General features: G+C 45.3%; 1 protein-coding gene across 2 annotated transcripts; it reads right to left on the reverse strand.

Annotated features, from left to right (window-relative positions):
• Positions 1–1,451: 1,451 nt before the first annotated feature.
• Bend3 (BEN domain containing 3) lies at positions 1,452–25,462 on the reverse strand. Of its 2 annotated transcripts, XM_015499829.2 has the most exons (4): positions 25,308–25,462; positions 22,423–22,470; positions 21,806–22,008; positions 1,452–7,196 (listed from the first exon to the last, which is right to left on the reverse strand). In XM_015499829.2, the coding sequence occupies exons 2-4, from the start codon at positions 22,457–22,459 to the stop codon at positions 4,947–4,949; spliced, it is 2,490 nt and encodes an 829-aa protein (XP_015355315.1). In that variant the 5' UTR covers positions 22,460–22,470; positions 25,308–25,462; the 3' UTR covers positions 1,452–4,946. The 2 variants fall into 2 exon arrangements, with proteins under 2 accessions (XP_015355315.1, XP_015355325.1); XM_015499839.2 differs by lacking the exons at positions 21,806–22,008; positions 22,423–22,470; positions 25,308–25,462 and adding an exon at positions 16,634–16,807.
• Between the last annotated feature and the right edge of the window lie 355 nt (positions 25,463–25,817).

A 25,817-nucleotide genomic window follows, 5' to 3' on the forward strand; every position in this document is an offset into this window, starting at 1 on the left:
CGTTTCAGCCAGCGGACAGTGAGCGTTCCTTCCCCTCCCCACCAGGGACTGTGGATTTCAGCTCTCCCTGGAAGCTTCCTTTAAAAGTTCACTGCATCTTGCTAGTGCAAAGCTCATAATTAACCTGGAATGGAGTTCTTATTTCTGAAAAGTAGAGCTCTTAGGTATGCATTCATCTATTAAATTACTTCAGACTTTCTTTTTGGTAGAAAACAGACACCTGCAGCCAGAAGGGACTTTAAAAATGTTTAGCCTTCCTTAGTCAAGGGCAGTGGGGCATGACTGCAGTTCTAGAGGCTCAGAAGGCTGAGGTAGAAGAATCACCAAGTTGAAGGCCAGCCTCAGCAACTCAGGCCCTATCTCAAAGTTGGAAAAAAAAAAAAAAATTAAAAGGACTTAGGGGTATAGCTCAGTGGTAGAGCAACATCTGTATTCAATTTCCAATAACACACACACACACACACACACACACATACACATGCGTTCACCAGGATGACTGCCCACAAAGTTTAAAGCACAGATATGTCAGTCAGTTTTTGGAGCTATCAAATCAGAAATAAGAGGGTGAGAGTGTACCTCTGGGGTAGATGCATGAGGTTCTGAGTTTAAACCCTAGCACCATAAACAAACAACTCCCCACCCCCGAAAGAAGCACACTCACAGTAAGAAAAAGGCTCCAATAAGGAGCCACATTCTGTTTACATTTTGTGATCCTCAGGCTTATTTTTACTATAAAATATTGAAGATCATTCATTTATAGTTAGCCGAGGACAAGAGAACGTGAGGGAAAACATGCGTTTTTGCTATCAAAAACCATGCATTTCGCCAGGCATGGTGAGGCACACACAGGAAGCTGAGGCAGAAGGATCGAGAGTTCAGCAATTTAGTGTGGCCCTAAGCAACTTGGAGAGAACATGTCTCTAAATAAAACACAAAAACAGAGTTGGGGATGTGGCTCTGTGGTTAAGTGCCCCTGGGTCTGATCCCTGTACCAAAAAAAAAAAAAAAAAAATCATGCATTTTTTGTTATCAATTAGTTTTTAATAACTCATTAGCTTTGATGAAATACATCCCATTTAATCCAAAGTGAATTAAAAAAAGAGGTTAAAGTTATGTGAAGCTCTGCTAGTTTGGCAGGACTGGCCTGGCACCTAACCAGGAAAGGTAAAAAAAGGTCAAATGAGTTTCCCACTGTGGCCAGGAAGTGGTTTGTGTAAAAGCTGGATTGGAGGACTTATTTGGTGACTTCTCAGTCATTCAGCTGTGGCCAAACTGAAACCCCGAGATGTACCCCTGACACCCTGAGAGTGGAAGCCCGAGGAGCTGAACCCCCCAGAACATTCATTCCCTTCCCTGGGAGGTGGGCAGGAAGTCACACAGAAAGACAGACAGACCAAGTCATGTTCTAAGAGGCCAGTGCCTTAAGGAAATAAGATGTTAGGAGACCAGAGTTTTTCTATTTTTAAAACATTTTATATAACTCATAAAACAGTGCTTGTATAAAAATTCACACAAAGTTGCTAGAGAGCATACAATTTCCAAAAATGTCGTGGGTTTTTGTTACATTCAGTTTTCTAAAGATGCACTCAATTCAATGGTAATATGCAGACATTATGCGATATTTCATTATCTTTGGTAAAACTATTCTCATTATTTTGTCTCCTCACAGTATTAACTCTGATATCCGCTTTGTGCAGGGTCTGCTCTCACTAGGATGTCAGAAAACATTAAGGCTGGATCTACTAGAGGCAAATGTTCCCAACAGCAGGGACACCCCTGGCCCCCAACTCCACTTCAGAATCGTCACCACAGCCAGACAGGGCAAGAGCTCAGTGACCTCCAATCAGGGGTCTCAAGAACCCTTGGGGGGGGGTTAAGGTGGAAACTGAGGCCATCTCTACAGGAACCCAAGTGGCCATGCTGCGGTGTGGTCAGGCAGCAACGCTTACCAACTCTCACCATTTTAACAGCCAATCCAGTCACCACTAAGTAGATCCCATTGGTTGGTTGATAACTGCTGCTGATATGCCCCCTAACTTGAAAGGAAAGCAAGGTTTGGAGCCAACACTGAAGGGGGAGGGGCACACTAGCGCTAGTGACACAGACACCACTTGATTCCCTGTCAAACTTCTGTCGTCATGTAGACACGGCCATGTGAACTGAAGCAGGATCCGAACACTTAGTACATTCATGACTATCTTCATACATTCTTCAACAACTTACTAACAGAGAAAACCATGACCACTACCACCTACCGTGACTTACTATTTTACTTAACGTCAGAATGTGTCTGTGCTAATTCTTTAGTCCTTGGGATACAAGGCAGAAAATAATCCAAAACACAAACAAGTAAAAACCAAAGAATTAAGATGGGGAGAAGGATGGGTTGATGCCAACAGATTTTATGGAACACATTAAGTTCTGAAAAAGTAAGTATTTTTTACTTCTATTGCTTCATGTTAAAACAACAACAACAACAAAAAAAACATGCCCTCCGGAGCCACCTGTATGGATGCAGAAGTGAGGACACCATACAGACAGAACACAATCCAGGGGGACAGGAAACGCTCCCAGAGTGTGTCCACCTCTCTTCACTGAAAGGGACTGTAGGATATTGGGGGTAGGGGGGTGAGTTACACAAGAAGGGTGTTAAGGAAACCACCAAAATACAGTTTCCAAAAATTTAACATGCTCTAGGTAACAAAGAGACATATTTAATTTCTAGAACCTGTTGACTTCAATGTTAAGCAAACAGGAACTTTTCAAAAATTAACAATTGATTGTGCTTCTGAAGTTGCAGGGTCACATTCACCCTCTAGAAAGCAGGGCAATTTTCACATGGCTTGGAATCCTCTTGGATACATCCTAGAGACCAGAAAAAAATTCCATGGGACCCCCGCAACTAGTGGGGCCTGCAGGAGAGTGCCACAGCCATCTTTGGGTAGGGCGCATGCACGTGCGTATGTAGTGGAGAGACTAAGGCAGAAAGAAAAGCCCAAGTGAGCAGGGAAGTGAGTCTGCTGGCTGCCCCAGTTCCTTCACAGGCACAAAGGCAAACGAGTATTCACTGAGGTCCCCTTCATCTCACTTAAGTTTTCTAGTAAGGAGAAGTGTGTGTGTTTGCGTGTATGGGTGCGTGTGACAGAGTCACTAAGTCCCTGTGCATTTTTCAATTCCAAAAATTCAGGTTTGCAGTTTTAACAGAAATAATCTGTAAATGATACTGAAGAGTCATTTTTAAGTGGCTCAAAATTCTGTTATATAAACAAATGTCTACTGAGCGAAGGCAAAATTTATGTCATATAGCTACTGGAACTAAAGTTCTTAACTATATGAGGAAAATTCACAGGTTATTTCTATTATATCTGCATTTTAAGGTAGCAAAATATTAAACCATTAGGGTATTAAATCTGTAACCTCCCACAAGGCTTTATGACTATCCTGTGTGGGTCGATTTCCCAGGTCTCTGGTAAGATGCATCCAGTTTGGGTTAGACTGCTTCCTTTCTTTCTTCAGCATCTGGCCCCCAACATAGGGCAAGTAAAAGTTCTGTCTTTAAAGACGTGACCGGCTGGGGAGTTTCCCAACTGGCGCCCCTAGAGAGCAAACTGCCGGCTTGGAGCAGTGTGACCTTCCCAATCAGTGGGGAGGGGAGAGATGCACACCTAGAAGATAGGGCATGGGCCAGGTTAAGATAGTAGAACCTTCTAGAGGACCCAAAGGGAAAGTTCTGAGTGGACCTGGGAAGGGACATGGGAGTCCCATTTGAGATGACCTGTGCCCTTTCAATATGGGGTATCCTCAAGAGGGCCCCAGGCCTGGGCCTGCCCAGAGGCATAAGGATGCCATGCTAATGGGAGGAGCTATTGCTGAGGTCTGGGGGAAGTCACCACACAGCTCCCAGACCTGCATTTTGTACAAATACCCGCACAGAAAGTAAACAGTTCTTGGTGAACTCAAAGAAGCCCACCCTTCAATCAAACAAGAAGCCAAATGCTCACACACATTATTTTCCAAGAAAATGAATCTGCCCCTCCAATTAGCACCCATGTGTGGAGAGGGAATAGAGGGCCATGGAAGGACACAGCTCAAATGGAGACATTGTGTGAATGTGTGTTTCCAGGTCTATCTACATTCATATCATCATCCAGTGTTCTCATCTACAGAGTGAGCACAGCATTCTACTGACGCGCAGCACATCTCCTTCCCGGGGACCACAGCAGAAGGAAAAACTTACACATCGTCAGAAAGGACTTCATGCTATCCCTATCATCACCTCTACTGCCATCCAAGGGGCATCGAGACTCCTCCAAAATCAGATGTCGTAGACGAGGTCAGTAAAATCAGTCTCTATGCCACCTGAAGCTATGATTACCCATCATGCACAAACATGGCACTTCTAAAAAATTCATAAATCTCTGAATCATCTTTTAAAATCCCAGCAACTGAAATTATCTTACAGTACTTCATCTCAAATACTTAAAAAGATTTTCTAAGTAAAATGGCCCCCAAAGAGCCCAATGATTTTTTTTAAAAGGGGTTCATTTTAATTAAAAAAAGAAGAAAAAGTTAAAAATGGAAGATGAAAAGTGTGGGGAGAGGAACAGAAGCTGCTGAATTTGCATTTTGGATTGTGAGGGACAGGAAAGGGCACAATCAAGAAGAGAGGACCTACTCGGCTAGTCCCTCTGCTCATAGCCTGGCTCCTCCCAAACTCGGGCTGTGCCACCAGGGAATACAGGACAAAGTCAAGAGACCAAATTCAAGGCTGCTTTCTCATGGGTGGGTGAGTAGGTGTTTACGTGTGCAAATGTAGGAAGCCACTCCCCACTGACATAAGGTGCCTGTCTGTGGATACCATACACATGTTCCAAAGTGACTCGGTCCCAAGGGTGCCCATCGCTCAGCCTTTCATAACCCAAGTCTCTGGGCAGCCCACAGGCCCGTCACTTCTCCACTTTCTTGGCTTTCTTGAGGATGTCGCATTTTTTCCTGTTGGGACGGCGACACCGCTCGTCAATGCTGGGGATACATTCATAATGCCACACCTCCTCCATCTTCTCCACGGGGTACACGGCCTCCACATAATGGCGGATGAGCCGCAGTCGCGTGGGGTCCAGCTGCTTCTTGTTGCAAGCCCCCGAATGGTTGTACTGCAGCCGCAGGTTCTCGGCGGTGAAGAGTTCGGGGAAGAGCCTGACGAGGAGCCGGGCGGCAAAGTTGCCCACGGAGAGGCTCTGCTGCACGATCTCGCGCACCTCCTTGTCCGACAGCAGGTAGGGAGAAGGCACCGGGAAGTCGGGTGAGGGGACCACCAGCTCGTCCAGGGGGATCTTGCAGAAGTCCTTGCTGCTCCTTTCGGGGGGCAAAGGGGGCCCCTCAAACTCCTCTCGGAACCTCTCGGGGTTGATTGCATAGCTTGCCAGGTCTCTGCACTCAGGGCCTGGCACGTGGACCTTGCGCTGCTGCTGGTAGGAGCGCCTCTGCTCCGTGTCCCGGCGCCTGCAGCGCTCGTCCAGCTTGCCCACGAACTCCAGAGTCCAGACGCGGTCATTTTTGGCCCGGGGGTAGAGCAGCTGCACGTAGTGGCGGATCAGCTTGATGCGGGCGGGATCCAGCTGCTTCTTGCCCAGGGAGCCGCTGCAGTTGTACTGCTTGCGTAGGTTCTCGTGGGTGAAGAGCTCCGGGAAGAGGTGCACCAGCAGGCGGGAGGCGAAGTTGCCAATGGACAGGCTGCTCTCGTAGATGCTGCGCAGCTGCTCCTTGCTGAGCAGACAGTCGGCGCCTGGCACCTCGAAGTCCGGCTGCGGAATCTCCAGCTTGTCAAAGTCAATGGGCACTAGCCAGATCTTCTTGGAGCGCCTGCCCGGCCTCTCACCCTCGAAGCTGTCCTCCACCTTGACCACGGAGAGGTCATCGGGCAGGCTGGAGGAGTCGTAGCAGTCATCCCGCGGCGTCTCGCCCTCGCTGCCGCCCTCCAGCCCCAGGCCCTCCAACTCGTCGTTGATGCGCTGCGCGCACTGCTGCAGCCAGGCCTCCTCTTCCTGCATGTCGGGAAAGTAGATCTCCGTGTAGTTGCGGATGATCTGCAGCCTCTGCGGGTCCAGCTCCTGCTTGCCACCGTCGCCATAGCAGCTGTACTGCTCGCCCAGCTTCCGGTGGTCGAAGAGCTCGGGGAAGACCCGGTGGAGGAGGAAGACGGCGAACTCACCCGGCGAAGAGGCTTCATCCAGAAACTCGGTGAGGTCCTGCGTGTCCACCACGTGATCTGAGGCGATGGTGCTGCTGCGGTCCAGAGACAGGGCCTCCTCCTGGTCCTTGCTGTCCAGGAAGTGGCCGGCGTCCACCTGCTCAGTTTCAAAGAAGCTGGTGACCTGGCCTCCTGGCTGGCTGTCCTCCATTTCCCGCTGGGCCCAGAAGCGGCTGAAGAAGTCGTTCAGCTGCGGCAAGCACTCAGCCTGCCACACAGCAGTGTCCTTCACTGAGGGGTAGTAGACTTCCACGTAGTTGCGGATGAGCTGCAGGTGCAGCGACTCCAGCTTCCGCTTGGCTGCAAAGCCGCAAGCGCTGCAGCCGCGGGAGAAGTCCACGTCGCTGAAGAGCTCGGGGAAGAGCTGTACCAGCAGACGGCAGGCCAGGTCCCCGCCTGATAGGCTCTGGTCCACAATCTGCTTGAGCTCAGCAGCGGTGAGCTGATACTCGGGGGGTGGCTGGAATTTGGCCACCAGCTCGGAGGGGCTCACCTGCTTCTTGATGCGGCTCACTTCCAGGGAGAGCAAGTCCACCTTGCTGTGCAGCTGGGACATGTTGGAAGTGAGAGTGTTGAGCATGTAGAACATCTTCTGGATCAGAAAGTAGATGTTGGGGTCGCCGTCAGTGGCTGTTCCTGATGCCCCGCCACAGTCCCGTTTCTGAGGGTCGTTCAGCAGGCGCAGAGGGGAGGGACTGTTGCTGGCGTTGGCCTTCTCGAAGAGCTCATAGGTGTTGAGCAGGTCCCCCACGGGAGGGTTCTTCTTCTCCATGATCTTGTGCGAAATGCCATAGAGAGGCTTCTTGTAGGAAGGGGTGGTGGCATCGTTGCAGGGCTCCTCCTCCCCCGGCCACACGGAGCCCACATTCCTGCCTCGGCCGGCCTGCTCTCCGTTGCCCTGGCAGGGCGAGCTGTTTTCGCGGTTCCGCATGCCTGCGAGGAGTGCCTGGAAAACAGAAAGCGTTTCCTAGAGTGTTAGGCAGGTGCTCTGACTTACTAGGCTGGACTCAGGCCAGCCACCCGGTCTGCTATGGTCAATGCTCCCCTCCCCCAACCATTAACACACAACAGTAACACAACTGCATGCCAGGGCCAAACCTGCTTGTTCTCTCCAATCCCTGAGAAAGGGCTCAGGCTGGAAGGTGCACACTCCTTCGGGACATCAGTGCTGCACTTCCTGTCCACAGGGCCCAACAGGAGAAAGAGCACGGATACTGGCAAGGCCAGAAGAGGACTCTTCAAGGGATGGGAGGAGAATTTGGGAATGAGGATCTCCAAAGATCCCAATAATTGAGGCCAAGCTGCATCACCACTTGGGAACCCAAAGTTCCTACTATTTTTCTCAGTGGTTTTTAGACTCTAGAAGTTTTAAGAGATCTGCTTCTCTCTGTTTGTAGGACTAGTGATTTGTTACAAAGATTCAAAGGCAATTTGGTGGAGAAAGGATAGTCTTTTCAACAAATGATCCTGGGCTGGGGATGTGGCTCAAGCCGCAGCGGGCTCGCCTGGCATGAGTGCAGCCCGGGTTCGATCCTCATCACCACATACAAACAAAGATGTTGTGTCTGTCGAAAACTAAAAAATAATAAATAAAAATCTCTCTCTTTAAAAAAAAAAACAAAAAACAAATGATCCTGAATAATCTGATATCCATATGTAAAAAGAATATCAATTTTAATTTGAGCCTCAGACTACGCACAAAATTAACTCGAAATGGATCATGAACCTAAATTAAAAACCTAGAATTCTAACATTCCTAGAAGAAAATTTATGAAAATTCCTTTGTGACCAGTTGTTTTAGACCAACATTTTTAGAACACCAAAAGCACAATCCATAAGAGAACTGATGCACAGGACTTCAGCAAAAATAAAAACTTCTGCCCTTTAAAAAATATTTCAAAAAAATTTTTAAGACTGGGCTGGGGCTGTAGCTACGTGGTAGAGCACTTGCCTTGCACATGTGAGGCACTGGGCTCAATCCTCCCCACCACATAAAAGAGGGAGGGAGGGAGGGAGGGAGGGAAGGAGGGAAGGAAGGAAGGAAGGAAGGAAGGAAGGAAGGAAGATTTCATTCTCCCCCACCAAAATACTTTTTAATAATTTAAAAACTACAAACAGCTGGGAGCCATAGCACACATCTGTAATCTTAGCGATTTGGGAGGCTGAGGCAGGAGGATGCAAATTCAAGGCCAGACTTGGTATAATTAAAAAGGCAATACCAAGTGCTGCAGATGATGGAAGGAAATGAAGCTCTCATACCCTGCTGATGGGGACAGCATGATATAACCACTTTGAAAAATAGTTTAGCAGTTTCTAAAAAAGTTAGCATTAGATGTACCATATAAACTAGGTATTCCATTCTTCAGTATCTGTTTACCAAGAAGAATAAAAAGCACATATCCACATGAAGACCTGTACACAGGTATTCCAGGCAGTCCTATCTGCAAATAGATAAAAACTGGATACCACCCAACTTTTTATCAACAAGTATATAAATAAACTATTATATTCATACAATAATAGAATACTATTCAGCAATAAAAAGCAATAAACTGACCTGTATAGTAGACAGAGTAGTTAGAATAGATCTCAAAATAACTATGCTAAATGAAAGAAACCACAAAAGAAACCATACCATATGTTTCCATTTATATAAGATTCTAGAAAGTACAAACTTACCTATAGTGATAGAAAGCAGAACAGTGGTTGCCTAAGGGTGGCAGGAAAGATACAAAGTGACATGAAAGAACTTCAATAGGCGATGGATATAATTATTATCTTATTGAGGTGATGGTGTACTGGCACACTATACACATGTCAAAACTTATCAAATTGAATACTTTAAAAGGTACTAGTCGTACTTCAGCTATGTTTCCTAATAAACCTATTTTTTTTTCCACAAATGCTGAATTTGACCCAGAAACTTACTGGAATGTTTGTGAGGGTTTAATTAAGCAGGAGAGCTAATTAGTGAGCACTGGTAGGTGTCAGGGGAGGTGCAGGACTGAAGCACAAAGCCCAGGCTTCCACAAGCCTCAGGCAAGTGGAGACCGGACAAGAACAAAGTGCACCCTAGGATGCTACTTCCACACCTGGGAAAAATACAGTTAGTGTGGCCTAGCCCAGTGCGCCTTCAATTCTAATATCCACATGAATCACCTGGGTTCCTGTTATAATACAGACTGAAATCTCTGGGTCTGCTGTGAGGCACTGAGGCTCAAATTAAAATTGATATTCTTTTTACATATGGATATATGCTCCCAGGTACTGTGGGTCCTCTGGGAGTGGTAAGAGCCTGGCAGACAGTGTCTGCCCGCGGTTCACCTCACCCAGGAAGATTAGAGTCACTTTCAAGTGTTCAGGTAACTAATGCCCACACAAATCTGAACATAAGGTGTTTTCTCTGTAGCCTAACCAAATGTTGGGGAAAGAGACAAGCTGAGGAGGTGGGGTTTATAATGGCAGGGAAGCAATTTAGCCAGGAGAGCAGGGGACCTGGGGCAAAACAGACCACAGGGTCACACAACAAGAATTTGAGTCTTCTGAACTCTTACACTTTGGTTCTCACTTAAATTAATGAACTACTTCCTGGATCTGCTTTTATCTTTTTGTTTTATTTTGCTATGTTGCCCAGGCTGGCCTTGAACTTTCCATCATCCTGCCTCAGGCTCCTTAGTAGCTGGGATTACAGTTCTAAGCTACCATGCCCAGCTCTGGACACTCTCTTTAAAAAAAAATTTTTTTTTTTTGGACATTCATTTAGATAAAACAATCATCTGACTCACAGTAAAGAAAGGCTGTTTTCTTCACTGATTACAATCATTCCAAATAAAGTCTACTACACTCCCTTAGGAATCTGAACATGAAAGGATTCTCAAAAGTGTTTTAACTATTCCAAGGAACTGGCCAATACTTTCTTCATGGTGGATCTGTAGAGGCTAAGGAAGGGTCGGTACCATCCATCCCACATGATCTTTCTGCACACACACCCCCTTCCCAAGAGCAGAGGGCTAGGGACATACTTGGATGGAGGGAGCCTGGCATGGGTGGCCTGCAACCCATCCTGCTCCCTCCTGTAGTCACCTCCTCCTCATGGGAAAGCGTGAAGGGACCATGTCATTCTTGGTCTATCTGCACTGCCTAGCAAAGTGCCCAGGGCACAGAAGAGGTCACTGAATGTCAACCACAGACAGCGTTGGCTAAAGTAGGACATGGTGTTCTACCTCTCTCAAATACCTGCTTAAGGAAAGGAAAGGAACACTGGGGGCCAGGGTAGAGCTCAGTAGTAGAGCATCTGCCTAGCATACCAGAAGGCTTTGGGTTCCAACCCCAATACTGCAATAATAATAATAATAAAACAGTGCCACTGGCTTCATGAAACCATGATAGTAAAGAGGTATGAAGGTTTGGATAGGAGCTCAGCTCAATTTTTACGTTGTCCTCTGTGTCTCCTTTCATGTCTCAACTTCTTATGTGTATCTGTCTTAGAAGGTAGTAAGGGCTTTAAAATGAAACACTGCCCATCAGCACTGAGCCCAAGGCTGGGTCACAGTAAGTGCTTAACAAATATCTATCACTACAATAGAATTATAATGGGGGCGGGGGGAAGGTATTGGGAACTAATTCTCAGTACTTTACCACTGAGCTATGTCCTCAGTCCCTTTTATTTTTTATTTTGAGACAGGGTCTTATTAAGTTGCTGAGGCTGGTCTTGAACTTGTGATACTCCCACCTCAGCCTCCCCCTAGTCCCTGGTACAACGGGATTACTATTAAACAATGCTATTCATAAGCCACAGCAGAGGTGTGTAACACTGTGGGCCTTTTGTTAATTGGTAAAGGTTCCTCTCAACCAGTCACCAGAGGACTTCCCTAGTGCACTCAGTGTCAAGCTCTTACTGAAGGCACTTCCCTTCTTCCCTTCTCCTGAGGTCTGTTTCCCGGGAGGGCTGGGAAGTGGTGACATACCTGGCAACCGAGCTTAGAGGGGAGTTTAAATTCTTTACAATTCTTTTGTGCTGCTATCTGTCAGAAAGCAGAGAATTATTATTTAAAAAAAAAAAAAAAGGCCAGACATGATGACAAGCACCTGAAGTCTCAGCGGCTAGGGAGACTGAGGCAGGAGGATCACTTGAGACCAGTCCAGGCAATGCAGTGCTCATCTCCAAAAAAAAAAAAAAAGAAAGAAAAGAAAGGAGAAGGAAAAACAGAAAAAAAAAACAAAAACCCCACATATACCCCAGAAACAAGAAGAGGCCAAGAGAGCTAAAAAGCTTTACTCATAATGCAATGTGGGTTTTTTTGTTTGTTTGTTTGTTTGTACTGGGGATTGAACCCAGGGGCACTTAATTGCTGAGCCACATCCCCAGCCCTTTCTTTTTCTTTTCTTCTCTCTCTCTCTCTCTCTTTTTTTTTTTTACTTTGAGCAGGGTCTCACTAAGTTGCTGAGGCTGGCCTCAAACTTGCAATCCTCCTGCCTCAGGCTCCTGAGTTGCTGGGGTTACAGGCATACATCACCATGCCCAGCTTACAATGGGTTTTGAATTGTGGGTTGGTATATAATAAAATCGATCTGGTGAAGTCATGACTAGCATAAGAAAGAGAGAGCAAAGAAGTAAAAACATTAAAGGGAAGAAGAAAAAAAAAAGTAGAATAGGAAAACTGTACATTGTACAAAGTTTTACTTCATTTCTCTGTGTGTATCTATACATTTACATACAAATACATGTGAGCTGTACTACTCTGAAACTGGATTTATAACTATGGGTACTGCTGAAAAGCACTGCCCTAACAAAATCAGAGTTGTCCTTCTTGCTAACTTTTGTAGACAAAGTTAGATTTGCAATTGTTCACGATAGGTTCTATCACATCAAAATAATTTTGGAGGTTCTGTGGATTATGAGATTATGATGTGGTTTTACCAATATAGAGGATCTGAGTTTGTAATAGCAATAATTAAAATTATAACCACCTTAGGAGTAATTTTAGAAGAGGAATGTTTGCTTTACAAGGGGTACCAATGGTACACTTAAAACAGGATTTCATGCCAGGCACAGTGGCACATATCTGTAATCCCAGAGACCTGGGGGGGTTGGATGCAGGAGGATGGCAGGTTTGAGGCCAATCTAGGCAATTTAGCAAGACCCTGTCTCAAAATTTAAAAAAAAAAAAAAATAGTAATGACTGGGATATAGCTTAGTGATAGAGCACCCCTGAGCTCAATTCCCAGTACTGCAAAAAAAGAAGCAAAAACAAAAAATTTAAAATAAATAAATAAATAAAATAGGATTTTGTGTAGGAAGAGACCTGCCCTAATGACTACCTAACGTGGAAAATACGTACTGGTAAAAGTTACTGGGGGGACTGGCTGAACTCCAACAACTAGTTTATGTTTCTGGACTCCCCTACATTCCCACTCCACGCAGGAGACGAGAGTATATCTGAACTGGAAATCCCCTAATATCCAGCCTTATTAATACAAATGTTTCCGTTTGCACTGAGCATGTTAGAAACACTACTGTCCACATCAACATTTTTGACTAAACTGTTTTAATAAAAAATATTAGAGTCCCAGTAGAGGGCAATGTTCTGCACTTCCAGAAACCTTGGACACACAATTCAACATAAAACACAACACAAGTACCAAAGAGAAGGTTCTGAGATAGCCCCACACTGGTGTCCTGTCAACTCAGTGCTCCAATTAATTCCACAAATGCTGCCAAAGCGACGACGGGCTGGCTGCACTTGCTGCCGATGATAAAAATCTCTGCTCAGCTGTCTAGGAGTATCAAGAAATCTTTAAATCTGTGCTACTTGGCACTGGGTGTCTGGCTGACACAGTTCCCAATTCTCCTAGGCTTATCTTCCAACCATATGGGGACTCTGCTGCATAGTGGAGGCTCTGCGATGCCAGCATCGAGCCAGGATCACGATCAGGGCATTTCATGCTACCAGGCACATCCGTGGACTCACAAGGGAATGCCCACATTTCTCAGCCAGAGAATGGGATGGAAAAGAAAGCTAATATGTTGCAATTCAAGTTAAGTAGAGAGTCTAGGGGAGATTCCAGGTGTTCATGCCCAGCGACATCCCAGGGACTGGGTCACCACGGAAAGGCTGTATTAGACATCTTCATCAGGCCCTCAGATCCAAGAGCAGTCACTGAACTCAGTTCAATGACTGATGAGGAGCTAAATGGTGCCCAGAGAGGCAGCAAAGTGGAACACCAAGAAAGCAGCATGCCTTGGGAAGAAGGGCATCTGGAATTAATGTGCTATCAAGGGCAGGCCAGGAGAAAAGGCAGCAAGAGGGCTGGCACCGTCCTCTTGGCACAACTGCACTGAGAATGATGCTAACCTTTTTCATTTTCAATAGAATTCTCCTCCTCTCCCTCCTAGATGCAGTCAGCAACAGGGCTGGAGGAGGCCTCACCACTGGAGCTGGTGAGCAGCCTCCCGCACCTGGCAGGACTGTGCAAGGCCTAGGCACATGGGAAACGAGGGGGATGCAGTCTCTCCTCTCATGGCCCTTAGCCTCTGGGCGGGCTGTCTTTACCCTGCCAACAGTATATGGTGAGGATGAAGAATGTGCTAAGATGCCAAAGAAATAAGAATCTGGGGTGGAATGGAGGGTGGGGGAACCCTAAAGCAACAGCAAAAAAGGGAAAAGAGGAAGACTGCGGAATAATACTGCATCTAAGGTTCCTCAGGTGCCTTACAAACTCCCCTCTCTGCCCCCCCAGGCCTCAGTGCTATGTGCACAGCGTGAAATGCAGCAGGCTTGGTGGTGCCAACTTCTCCAAGCCTTGTAAACATGGGAATGGCCACAGTACCTGCCTGCTGTGGTTGCTCTGCACGTTCTCAAGAATCCCCAGTTCATCCCACAGTCACTGACTTATGAGGTGTTCAGGGTATTGGCACTGCATGTATGAGCGAGATGGCATCTCTGTTCTCCAATGGAAAACTCGACCACAACAGCATTTTGGGATTAAAACAAACAAGAAAGCAACCAACAAACAAAAAAACACAGAACAGGGCTAACCTCTGCCTGGCACAAAGCTCCTGAACATTGCCTCCACTTCTGTGAACAAAAAGATAATTCCCAATGAAAACGTTGGCTACTCACCTCCCACATCTGCTGCCTTTGGCTATGCAACTCTCATCAGGGGAGGTGCCAAATAAGTCTTCACACAGCCTTTTGTTAGACTTTTTGAGGGAGGTTTTATTTTCTGTCTGAGTATGGTACTAAATGTCACTCAAAAAACCAGCTGTCAACATTGATAGAAGTGGGAATGTGGAGCACCTTAGGGTCAGGGCTACCATTCAAATCCTTGCCCCTCTGCCCTCTTGCCCTGGAGTGGAAAAGAGAAAACAGGTGCTCTATGCTCTGACCATGGTGGTGCTCAGGCCTGGGGCATCCTGGAGGGCATCAGATGGCCTTCCTTGACAGTCTCATGCCAGTTTTGTTCTAATAAATGTGGAAGGAGGCGGGTGAATACTGGCCTCAGGGTGGGGATTAGAGATAGGGCTTCTGAGAAGGCAAATAAACATTTGTGAAGGGTGGGGCAGGCCACACCAGGCTCCTCCTGAGCACCTCACCACTCCACAAGAAGCCAGGGAGGTGACCAGTGCTATCATCCCATACAGTGGAAGCACCTGAGGCCCAGAGGTCACAGAACCAGATGCCCCCTTATCTGACTCCAGAGTCTCTGTTCCTACTGATGTTACCTTGAAGGGGAGATGAATCAGAGAAGGTGACAAGAAGGCCAAAGAGCAGAGAGCCAGAGTCTTCCCTCCAGACCCCAGGAGCAAGGCTGTTCCCCTGGCATTCCAGCACTTGGCTTTAACTTACCTATCTCAGTTGACTCATCTGCCTGGAGGACACATTAATTCCTTCCTCACTGCCTTGTAATAGGAATTAAGTAAAAGAAGAAAGGGAACAGGGCTGTACTAACAGAGTTACCGCACCTCCTACCCACTACTACTTCTTCTTCTTCTTCTTCTTCTTTTTTTTTTTGGTGCTGGGGATTGAACCCAGGAACACTTTACAAGTGAGCTATACCCCCAGTCCTTTTTATTTTTTATTTTGAGACAGAGTCTCACCAAGTTGCTGAGGCTGGCCCCAAACTTGAAGTCCTCCTGCCTCAGCCTCCTCAGTTGCTGGGATTACAGGCAAGAGCCACCATGCCCGGCTTCCCACTCATTCTGATGATCATTCCTTTCAGCCTCCAGGCTTCTTCTGGCTTACCAGGTGCCAAATGTGCCAATAAGGCAGTACATACACCCTGCCTCAGCCCTGCCACCATGTAGAAGAAGGCTCAGAAGATTCAGCGGGACAATGAAAAAGGACTCTTCTATTTGTGTTAGATAAGTACTATTTTGAAAAATCAACACATATGATAATTTCGTGAAAGTCATGGATTGTTCTAAAGTCCCCAGGGTTCTGAGACTATTGATTTACTGACATGTCTCCTTGTACAAACTTCTAAAAAGAAAATACTGCTTTAAACGTTCCACAAGGAGTTTAATAATTTCAAAGGATTTTTATGGGGCTGGGGCTTTGGCTCAGTGGCAAAGCACTTGCCTAGCATGCGTGGGGCACTGGGTTCAATCCTCAGTACCACGTAAAAATTAACAAATAAAAGAAAGGCATTCTGTCTATTTACAACTAAAAACAAAATTAAAAAAAAAGATTTTTATGTACAGAACAAGGAAGGATGTCTTTATTTCACATATGCTAAGAGAAATTAATAAAGTGGTAAAACACCCAAATAAAATCTGGGCCTTAACATATCTTTTCCACTCCAAGATGTAAACTGCCTTCTATAGTCAATGCTCTGAAAAGCAACCACACATGACCATGGAGCACAAGCAGACCCGACAAGTCATAGCAGAAATATTTAAATCCACTCTTGGTTCCCTTTCCCCAAGAATGTCAAAATGCAATGCCTGGGGCTGGGGACATAGCTCAGTCTGTAGCGTGCCTGCCTTGCATGCACAAGGCTCTGGGTTCAATTCCCAGCACCAAAAAAAAAAAAAAAAGTAAAAAAAGTGATGCCTGAAGCTCCTGCCCTCCCCACCCCACTGTCCAAGTACACTATCTGGAACCTTCATATGACACCAGAAATCTATCTACCATAAACCCAGAGCTCTTCTGAATGGCTTTGTACTGAAGAATTGGACTAAAATGCTAATTATAAAAACATTTCCTTCCCTTTCTGCCCCAAGAATAAGAAGCAGCTCCCTTCTCCATGCTCCCACTGTGACAACAATGAAGAGTAACATTATCTATACAACAAAGCAGTGGGCTTACCCGGGCCACCCACAAAGGCCCACCTGGCCTACACAAGGCCAGAACTCCTGGTTGAGAGCTCGCCATTCCTCACCGTGATGAATCAGCCATGGCAATGGGGCCGGCATTCCTTCCCATCCTCTGCACTGTGGTTGCTTCTTCTATCAGCAGATAGAATTTTATTTGTCCACCTTTGAGTCTGGGTTTGGCCATGGCCATGTGACTTGCTTTGACCTGCAGGCCCCTTGCAAATGTGATGCAAGCAGAGGTTCCAGAGCTGGCCCTCCCTAGCCCCTAGGAACTCTTTCATCATCCTGTAAACAAGCCCAGACTGGCTTCCCAGAGGGGGAGAATGTGCACAAAGGGAAGCTCCAGTCACCCCAGCCCAGATAGGCCATTCCAGACCACTCCACCCAAACACATCAGGCCACATCAGAAGAACCACCACCAGCTGATCCACAGAATGATGTTTAAAAAAAAAAAAAAAAGGCAATTTTTTTAAACTACTAAATCCTGGGTGGTTTGTTTCATAGTTCAACTGATACACTCAACATTATCTTCCATTTCCGGAACTCTAGCTTTACTTCAACCTTCTGGTGAGTTTGCAGAATTGAGCATAAGCAGAAATGTAACATGAAAGATAAAAATGGGCTGGTTTTGTTTTGCTTTGTTGATTGAACCTAACACATGAGGAAAATATTTTCAAGTGTTCCTTGAAACTTCCTCCTCCTCAAACTTCTCAACACCATCAGAATAACCTCTGGGATTCTAGCCGAGGCACACTCATACAAGTGACTAGGTTTAGTAGGTATAGGGAAGGTCCCTGTGGCATTATTTGTAAGACTATAAAACTGGAAAACACCTAAATATCAACCATTAGGAAAAAAGATAATAAATCATGATCTAAAATAAGACATATGAAAAAGCAAATGGTTCAATGATTTTTCAAACAAGCAATCAGAAGATGAGTTTTTTGTTTTTAACTTTTTTTTTAGTTGTCGATGGACCTTTATTTTGTTTATTTATATGCAGTGCTGAGAATCGAACCCAGTGCCTCACACATGCTAGGCAAGTGCTCTGCCATTGAACCGCAACCCTAACCTGGGAGATGGGGGGGTTTTTTGGTTTTTGTTTTTAAATATTAATTTTTAGTTGTAGTTGAACACAATACCTTTATTAATTTATTTTTATGTGTGCTAAGGATCAAACCCAGGGCTTCGCATGTGCTGGGCGAGCGCTCTACCACTGAGCCACAACCCCAGCCCTGGGAGCTGAGTTTCAATCCGACATTATTCACTAGAAACTGCCATCCAGGCATGAAGCCCTTCCTTAGCTCACAGGTATACAGCAAGGGGCTGGTATAGACTGCCAGAGTCAAGGGTGGGATATTTATAATTATTTCTTTATTAAAAAAGGCTCAAAGATATTTTTTAAATGTAACTTTTTTCCCCTGGGCATTATAGATTTTTTTAAATGTCTTGCTCAATTATTACTCACGTAAGTCAAAAAATGGAAAACCCAAATGTCCATCAGCTGATGAATGTGTCCACACAACAAACTATTATCCAGCCATAAAAAGGAGTAAAGTGGTTTCAGGATTCTGGTTCTGCATGTAAAGAGCTTGGAAGTCTCCACTCTATCCTCACAAGTAAAAAGCTCGATAAACAAACACAAATCTACGATTTTCCTAGATCCATAAGACAGGTGAGGTCCAGCTGCTGACCCCAAAATGAAGAGAGAGGTGAATGAATACAGAGAACCACAACTGCCCAGACCAGACACCCAACCGTGGAGACCCCCAAGGCAATCAGAGCTGGGCAGGGAAGCCTGATCTGTAAGGATACGTTGCTGGAGGCTCTGGGTGGACAAGTCCAAGAATTAAAAACTCCAGAGGCCCCAGGCATCAGAGAGCCTCCGTATTTTTATGGCTTTACCTTCAAGAGCTCTATCACGTTCTCAGTGTGACTATCTGAGAAAAACTCTCCCAAGCCTTATGGGAGGGTCAGGGAAAACAGAAGCATTCTGAAATACTCCAAGTAATCTATACTTAAGGAGATGTGCCCTCAGGAGAAATTAACCAGAGCCTACCCTGAAGAAGTTTTATCTGAGACCATCTGACCTGTGGGGAGGGAGATACCAAGTCCAGCCCACACCAGCCATCCAGTCCCAGCCCAGGGAGGAGCAGAGGAACTCAGGAGAACCAGTGGAGTTTACAGTCCAGAGGCACAGGTCTGCTAAAGGACAGAGACCCAGCCACAGGGTAGTGAATCCCCTCCTCCTTTGCCTCACCACCACCCCCTAAAGGCCTATCACAACAGCTCCTTTGACCCAGTACATCAGATCTGACTATCAAGAAAAAATAAAAGGTACAGGAAGACCAAAGCAGAATCACATGATAGAGATGATGGAATGAATTATCACAAAGAATTTAAAACAACTATAACTTGTATGTCAAGGGTTCTAATGGATAAGTAGACAGAATATAAGAACAAAGGAGCAATGTACAGAGAAGTAGAAGTTTGAAGAAAGAACAAAAAAGAAATGCTAGAGAAAAAACAAAGCCCTATAACAGAAATGAATAATGCCTTTGATGGTCTTAGCAGATTGGACATGGCTGAGAAAAGACTCTCTGAACTTGATGATACCTCAACAGCAAACTCCAAAACTGAAGCAATGAGAAAAAGGATTGGAGAAGAAACAAAACAAAACAAACAAACACACACACAAAAAAAAAAAAAGAGAGAGAGAGAGAGAAGAGAATCCAAGAACTGTGGGGCAATACAAAAGATGTGACATACAGGTATAGGACCAGGAAGAGAAAAAATGTTTGAAACCATGACAGAATTTCTCCAAATTAATGGCAGACACCTAAACAAAGATTTGGGAGTTCAGAGAAAACCAAGGAAAATGCCAAAATATCTATGTCTAGGCATATTGTTTGCAAAATACAAAAAAAAAAAAAGAAAGAAAAATTAATCCCGAGAGAAACCAAAGAGGGGCAAAGGTAAGATTCACATCCAGCTTGTCCTCAGAAACCACGAAGGCAAGGGAGTGCAGGGAAACGGAAAGTGGAGAGAAAAAACAGAGCACCTCAAAACTCTGTGCCTTGCAATATTATTTTTCAAAAATGAAGAAGAAATATGTACTGTATCTCAAACAAACAAAAAATGAGGGAATTGTAACCAGTAGACCTGCCTTATAGGAAATGTTAAGAGAAGTTCTTAAACCAGGTAGGATAGTGCACGCCAGCTATTCAGAAGACTGAGGCAGGAGGATCACAAATTTGAGGCCAGCCTGGGAAACTAAGCTTGATCCTGTGTCAAAATAAAAAATAAAAAGGGCTAGAAACGAATACCCCAGGGTTCAATCCCCTCTACCACACCAAAAAAAAAAAGCACAGGGATGGCACTGGGGATATAGCTCAGAGGTAGAGCACTGACTGGCCTAGCACATGCAAGGACCTGGCTTCAATCCCCAGTACTGTAAAAAGGAAAAAAGGGGGGGACCAGGGTGTGTGCAACGGAGATGAAGTACGAATGCGACATCAGAGATGAATCTTGAAAATATTATGGTGAGTAAAAAAAAAAAAAAAACCCAACAGGAAAGGCCATATAGTATGTGATTCCATTTAAATGAAATGTTCAGAATAGGCAAATCTATAGAGATTCAAAGTAGATTAGACGCTGTCAGGAGTTGGAGGTATGGGAAAGGTTGTGACTGCAAAGGAGTTTCTTCCTGGAGTTATGAAAACGAATTGAAAAATGAATCTGTGGTAATAGCTGCATGATTCTATGACTGTATTAAAAACCACTGAGTTGCACAAAACCTAAATTGGGGAATAGTATAGTATGCAAGTTATATTTCAATAAAGTTGTTAGAAAGATAACAAAATAACAAATATGATTAAATTTTTAAAATGTATCTCTCAGTGTTCCATAAGGTAGAATGCAGGTCCTTACATAATATAAACATGCATACTTAAATCCTGGTTAAGGGGCTGGGGATGTGGCTCTCACGCGGTAGTGCGCTCGCCTGGCATGCGTGCGGCCCGGGTTCGATCCTCAGCACCACATACAAACAAAGATGTTGTGTCCGCTGAGAACTAAAAAATAAATATTAAAAAATTCTCTCTCTCTCTCTCTCTCTCTCTCTCTCTCTCTCTCTTAAAAAAAAAAAGATGGGGAAGGAAATGGTTTAAAAAATAAATAAATAAATAAAAATAAATCCTGGTTAAAATCTTAGTCTCACCATTGTTGCAATACAAGGATAATTTTTAGTTACTGAGGCCTAAACAAGACCCTAAAATGCATGAATTCCAAATTATTTAGATCTGCCCTAATATCTAATAGGGAATTGAAATTAACCAATAAAACCAAGAGTCCCAGACTGATACCCCACGGTGCTCTGACTAATGACCAGGAGCACTGAAAACCTGGATTCTCTGTGAACAGACGCAGAAGTTAATATGCTTCTCTGGGTCTCCCAAAGACTGAATGTGGCCAGCAGGAGGGGAGAGGCAGGGAGGAGATGTGGAGCTGGGTTGGGGGTTTGGCAAAATGTTTTCCTAAGAATTAAAGATATATTTGTTGGACCGTGGAGAGGCTCCATCAACCCCACTGAAGCATCCTAAGACAAATACCCAGCTGACGTCCCAATGCTGCCTCTCTCCTCAGTGCAAACCACTTCATATGGATGTCCCTGTCTCCCGCCTGAACAGCAGGCTGCCAGCATGTTAATTTCCATTTTCTATCTCTCAGCATTTAGCCAAGTGCAATACAATCAGCAAGCGACGAAGAAATAAAGCAAATTCATAAAACAGATAACTTACATGGTAACAGGTATGATGTAAAAGAATCCCCCACTTCCAGAAAGATTCACTGAAAAGTTCTTTAGGGAACAAGCTCCCTAACAGTATTGGGACATAAGATAGATTTATGAAAAGAAAAAAAAAAAAAAAAAGCCCTCAACCTTCCCAGGAAGGAGTCAACCATGAAAGCTGTGGGAGGCTGGGCTGAACTGACCACCCTTGCTGTCAAGGTCCTTGCCCTCACGGAGCACAGCAAAAGAAAGAACTCAAAAGCAGTTGTATTGTGAAGAAACCCCTCTCCCTGTAAGGAATCCAGATACAGACAAAACTTCCAACTGAACTGAAGTCAGTTGGGCCCAAGGGTTTAGCAATAGCCCAGAGGCCCAAGAATAGAGAGAGATTCGGCCTCGGATCAGAGAGGGCTAGAGCCCAAGCAGAGGGAAGGTGCTGGGCCCTCACCTCAGGTATCAGCCGCCTCCTCTTCACGCTGGGGACAGAATCTGGCTGGCCCTCGCTGCCTGGCTGCTTTCGTTTGCTGGAGTCCTGGAGGGCGGCAAAGACGCTGTCCAGAGGGTGCTTCTCTGAAGGCTTGGAATTCAGTGAGCAGTCCAGGGCAGCATCTTCAGCCTCCGTCTCCACCTTCACAGTGTTATTTTTTAGAACTGTGCAGAGAAGAAATAGGACTTAGGGCCACTGAGAGATTGGCAGGGTTCTCTGAACCACAGGTGTTTGAGGATCACCCACTGACACTGTCACTCAGAGAATAACATCTATCTAGTCATATACCTGTGCTTTCCAGCAAAGTGATCTCTATCTTACTAAACTAGTGCTACACAACAAAACCATGTTCTAAGTTCAAAATTGGTCTGTAAGTCTTTTGGGGGGAGAGGTGGGATATGGAGAGAACTAAATATTAACTGTATTGCACTTTTAAAAAATACATAAGATACTTATAACAAGTGTTGAGTAGAGGGGGATGGGAGCAGGCAGTAGGAGACTTTATATTCCCTTCTACATTTTTAGAGTATGTAATATATGACCTATTCAAAAATATTAAATGAGAAACGTTTATTTACCTTCTTCTACATCTTCACCGAATTCAGCTGAGTTCATCTTCTATTCCACTAAATAAAAACACAAACACAAAGCCTTCATTTATTGCTTGATTTACTTCTTAATATTCCCTATCCACAGAGAAATTCCCTTGCCCCGGCTCTGTGCAGTAGGAGGTTAAAGGTCATAATAAAAAAAATAAATAAATAAAAAAATTAAAAAAATTAAAAAAAAAAAAAGGTCATGTAGCACTGTGCAAGAGCCGGCCTCCTAATCTTGTCTGCAGATGCTCAGGAGCAGTCAGGCCTGGCCGGCAGGGAGCCTCTCTCCAAGACTTCACGTGGGCAAAACCTGTCTTCAAGCATCCATTGAGAGCCACTTACTGAACCAGGGGAATATTACTTGAGCAAATTAAGTCCTGCAAAAGACCCCAATTTAGATGATCACCTTTTAGCCCCTGCTTATAAAACCCTAGCCATGACACGAAAGAAGAGAGACTGTGGGCCCCAACACATGGAGCTGAGGTCTCAGCACTTCAGGTAGCCGAGAGACCTATAGTGCCCATGAAGGCAGCCACTAGATACATGTGACTACTGAGGACTCTAAATGTGGCCAGCCCAAATGGAGACATGCCCCAGGTGTGACATACATACCAGATTTCAGATTTAGCTTAGTTTAAAAAAAAAAAAAAGTAAAACACCTCATTCATAACCATTTTACATTGGTCACATTGAAATGATAGTATATCAGACTTGATGGGCTACAAAAAAACTGTATTAAAATTCAAGGCCAGTCTGGACCTTTAGTGAGATTGTATCTCCAAAAAAGGAAAAGGAAAAGGCTGGGGAAAAGGGGCAGAATGTAAAGCCATGAGCCATGGGTTAGATCCTTTATACTACAAAACAAAAAACACCTCACCTAGTCTTTAAACATAGCTATAAGAAACTTAAAACTACATATGGGGTCCCCTTATATTTTTACTGGATGATGCTAGCCTAGCCCTTCCTTCCACAACAGGGACAGAAAGGCACTGAGGGTTTTTCAGTGCAGGGCTTCAGAACTCTATAGACAATCAGGTTCAAAAGATCAGGTGAGGGCAAGAGGCAGGATGTGTGGGGGGTGCTCTGTCTAGGCAGAGCCAGCCCTGACTCCCACTGCCCCAGGCAGGATGGAACTAACAACATCATTAAGTATAAGGTACAAATGAGTTACCAACATTTGGAAAAAAAAGGTACACTGCAACCTTTAATATTGACATTGGGGAGTTGTTGTTGAACAACTGATTAAGGTGGCTGCAAATGCAGAGTTCTCATTTGGGTAAAAGATAGAAGGAAATAGGACCAAGGAATATCCCTGGAGACTTTTTTGTAAGAGGGATGCCAACTACATCATCCAGTAAACCATTCAAGGGAGAGTTATGGAATGGTGTATGTTCAATATATTGTCCTGTTTAATAGGGCAGGATGCAGGAGACAACAGAGACTGTATCTAGGTGACCTATGTAAAAGTCACTAATAACAGCAACACATATGTAGTGCCTATTAGGTGAAGCCCTGTTCTCAGAGGATCACAATAACCGTGAGTTAGACACAATTGTTTTCATCCCTGTATTACTAACTTTCAGAGGCTAAAAAAGAAAATAAGATATATTTGAAATTTAAAATAATCTCCTACCTGAAAAAAAAAATGGATACACAAAGTGATATTGAAGGAAAACAAAAAGTCAACTTCAAGGGTTCATCAATTATTTTACCAGCAGTCAAGCTTTAGTGACTCATTCCATTGTATTTCCAGATATAAACCTTGCATCTGATTCTGGGTGTGTCTGAGTGGACCAGAGGGCTGCTAATGCCAGGCAGAAACTCAGAACTGACTCCTGGCCCAGCCTGAGGGCCTATCAGGCAAAACACTTGAGGCCAGCCCAGTGCCCTGAGCTTGCCAAACGCCCTTGCAAACTCTGCCACACAGTCACATAACCTGTTGCCTCCAATCAAGGGCAGGGGCGAGAAGCAGCAGAACAGATGGGGAGGAGTGAGTGAGGCAGGTACACTATATACAAACTACATTCTTGACAGAAAAGGGAGAACACGGCTGATAGTTTATTTGAGGGAAAACAGGCAAAAATACTGCAAAGACTCTGGCTAAGCAGAAAAGCATTGAAAGGCCAGACTAACCCTAGAAAACAGGAGTGGATGAAAGAGCACAGCAGACAAGCCCAGGAGCTAAGATTCATCTGTCATTACACTTGCCCACCCATGTTTCTCTGATGCCAGTCACATACAGAGCAGTGTGCAGGCGGGAGGCAGGTGCTGGGTGGAGTCTATGCAATGGGACTTGGTGAGCAGGAAGCTATATTCTGAACCACCACCAGATGACATTACACCAGGCAATTTGGCACCTTTCAATTGTGAGCCCTCCTGAAACTGACAAAGAAAGTGCAGACATGTGAGCCACCTGTAGGTGGGAGAAGAGCTGTGGGGGAGCTAGGAAGGGTTAGGGATGAGGTGAGGGGAAGGGGCTGCGGGCTGCCTGGGCTTTCGAGACACCCAGAGTGCATCTGCTTTGGAAAACATTTCTGTGTTCTTTTGTCAACTAGTGGCAGATGCTAGGTTAGCACAGAAATAACCCAGAACACAGGCAGATAGCCATGCGCTTGAGAGGGTGGGGAGTCTCCCAATTGCAAGGCCTGGAAAACCTGCAGCTGCCTCTGGCCGCTATGGGGAGGAGTGAGTCAGGGTCCTCTTTAACATCCCAGCCCACGAGCTGCATGCCCAGCACCAAGCCCCAGTGGCCACTGTGCCTCTGCCTCTTCCTGAGCTATTTTAATCCCACCTTCACCAATCAGGAAACTCGCTGTGTCATTCTGCAACTGAGTGAGAACCAGGGTTCAAAGCGAGTCTGTCTGTACCTCCATCAGCCAGTCGGAGGAGGAAACAGAGTTCTCATTCTTCTTCTGGTAAGGTGCTTTCGATGAACACAGGGCCCGCTTCCAGACTCGGGTCGCTTAGTCCAGCAGCAGCTGGGGACACATGAGTCTCCTTTCACCACAAGAAAGCTACCTGAAAAGTCAGTCTGCTGGGGGGTGGGGGGGCTGGGAAACAGACTCCACCCCACAGTGGGGGAAAGTTTCTGCAGCAGGGCACGCAGGTCACTCCCTGCATCCCTGAACAGAGACAGCTCAGCAACAATGTTGCAGCTGGGTAGAAAGGAGCTGAGTATTGCCTAGCGACCTCCATTTGCTGGTCACCTGCTCAGTGGAGGGTCACAAGCTCTGCTCTTCGTGGGTGGACACGGAGCACCCAGATGCCTGGCATGCCACAGACATTCCTTTCGATTGCATAACTGCAGGTTGTGCAGGAGCCACGCAGCGAGCAGCCTCTGCAGCTCAGCTTCACTGCTCCTGCAGTGCCAGGTTGCT

This window comes from Marmota marmota, unplaced genomic scaffold (assembly GCF_001458135.2).
Source record: "Marmota marmota marmota unplaced genomic scaffold, marMar, whole genome shotgun sequence".
In the NCBI taxonomy this organism is placed as follows: domain Eukaryota; kingdom Metazoa; phylum Chordata; class Mammalia; order Rodentia; family Sciuridae; genus Marmota; species Marmota marmota.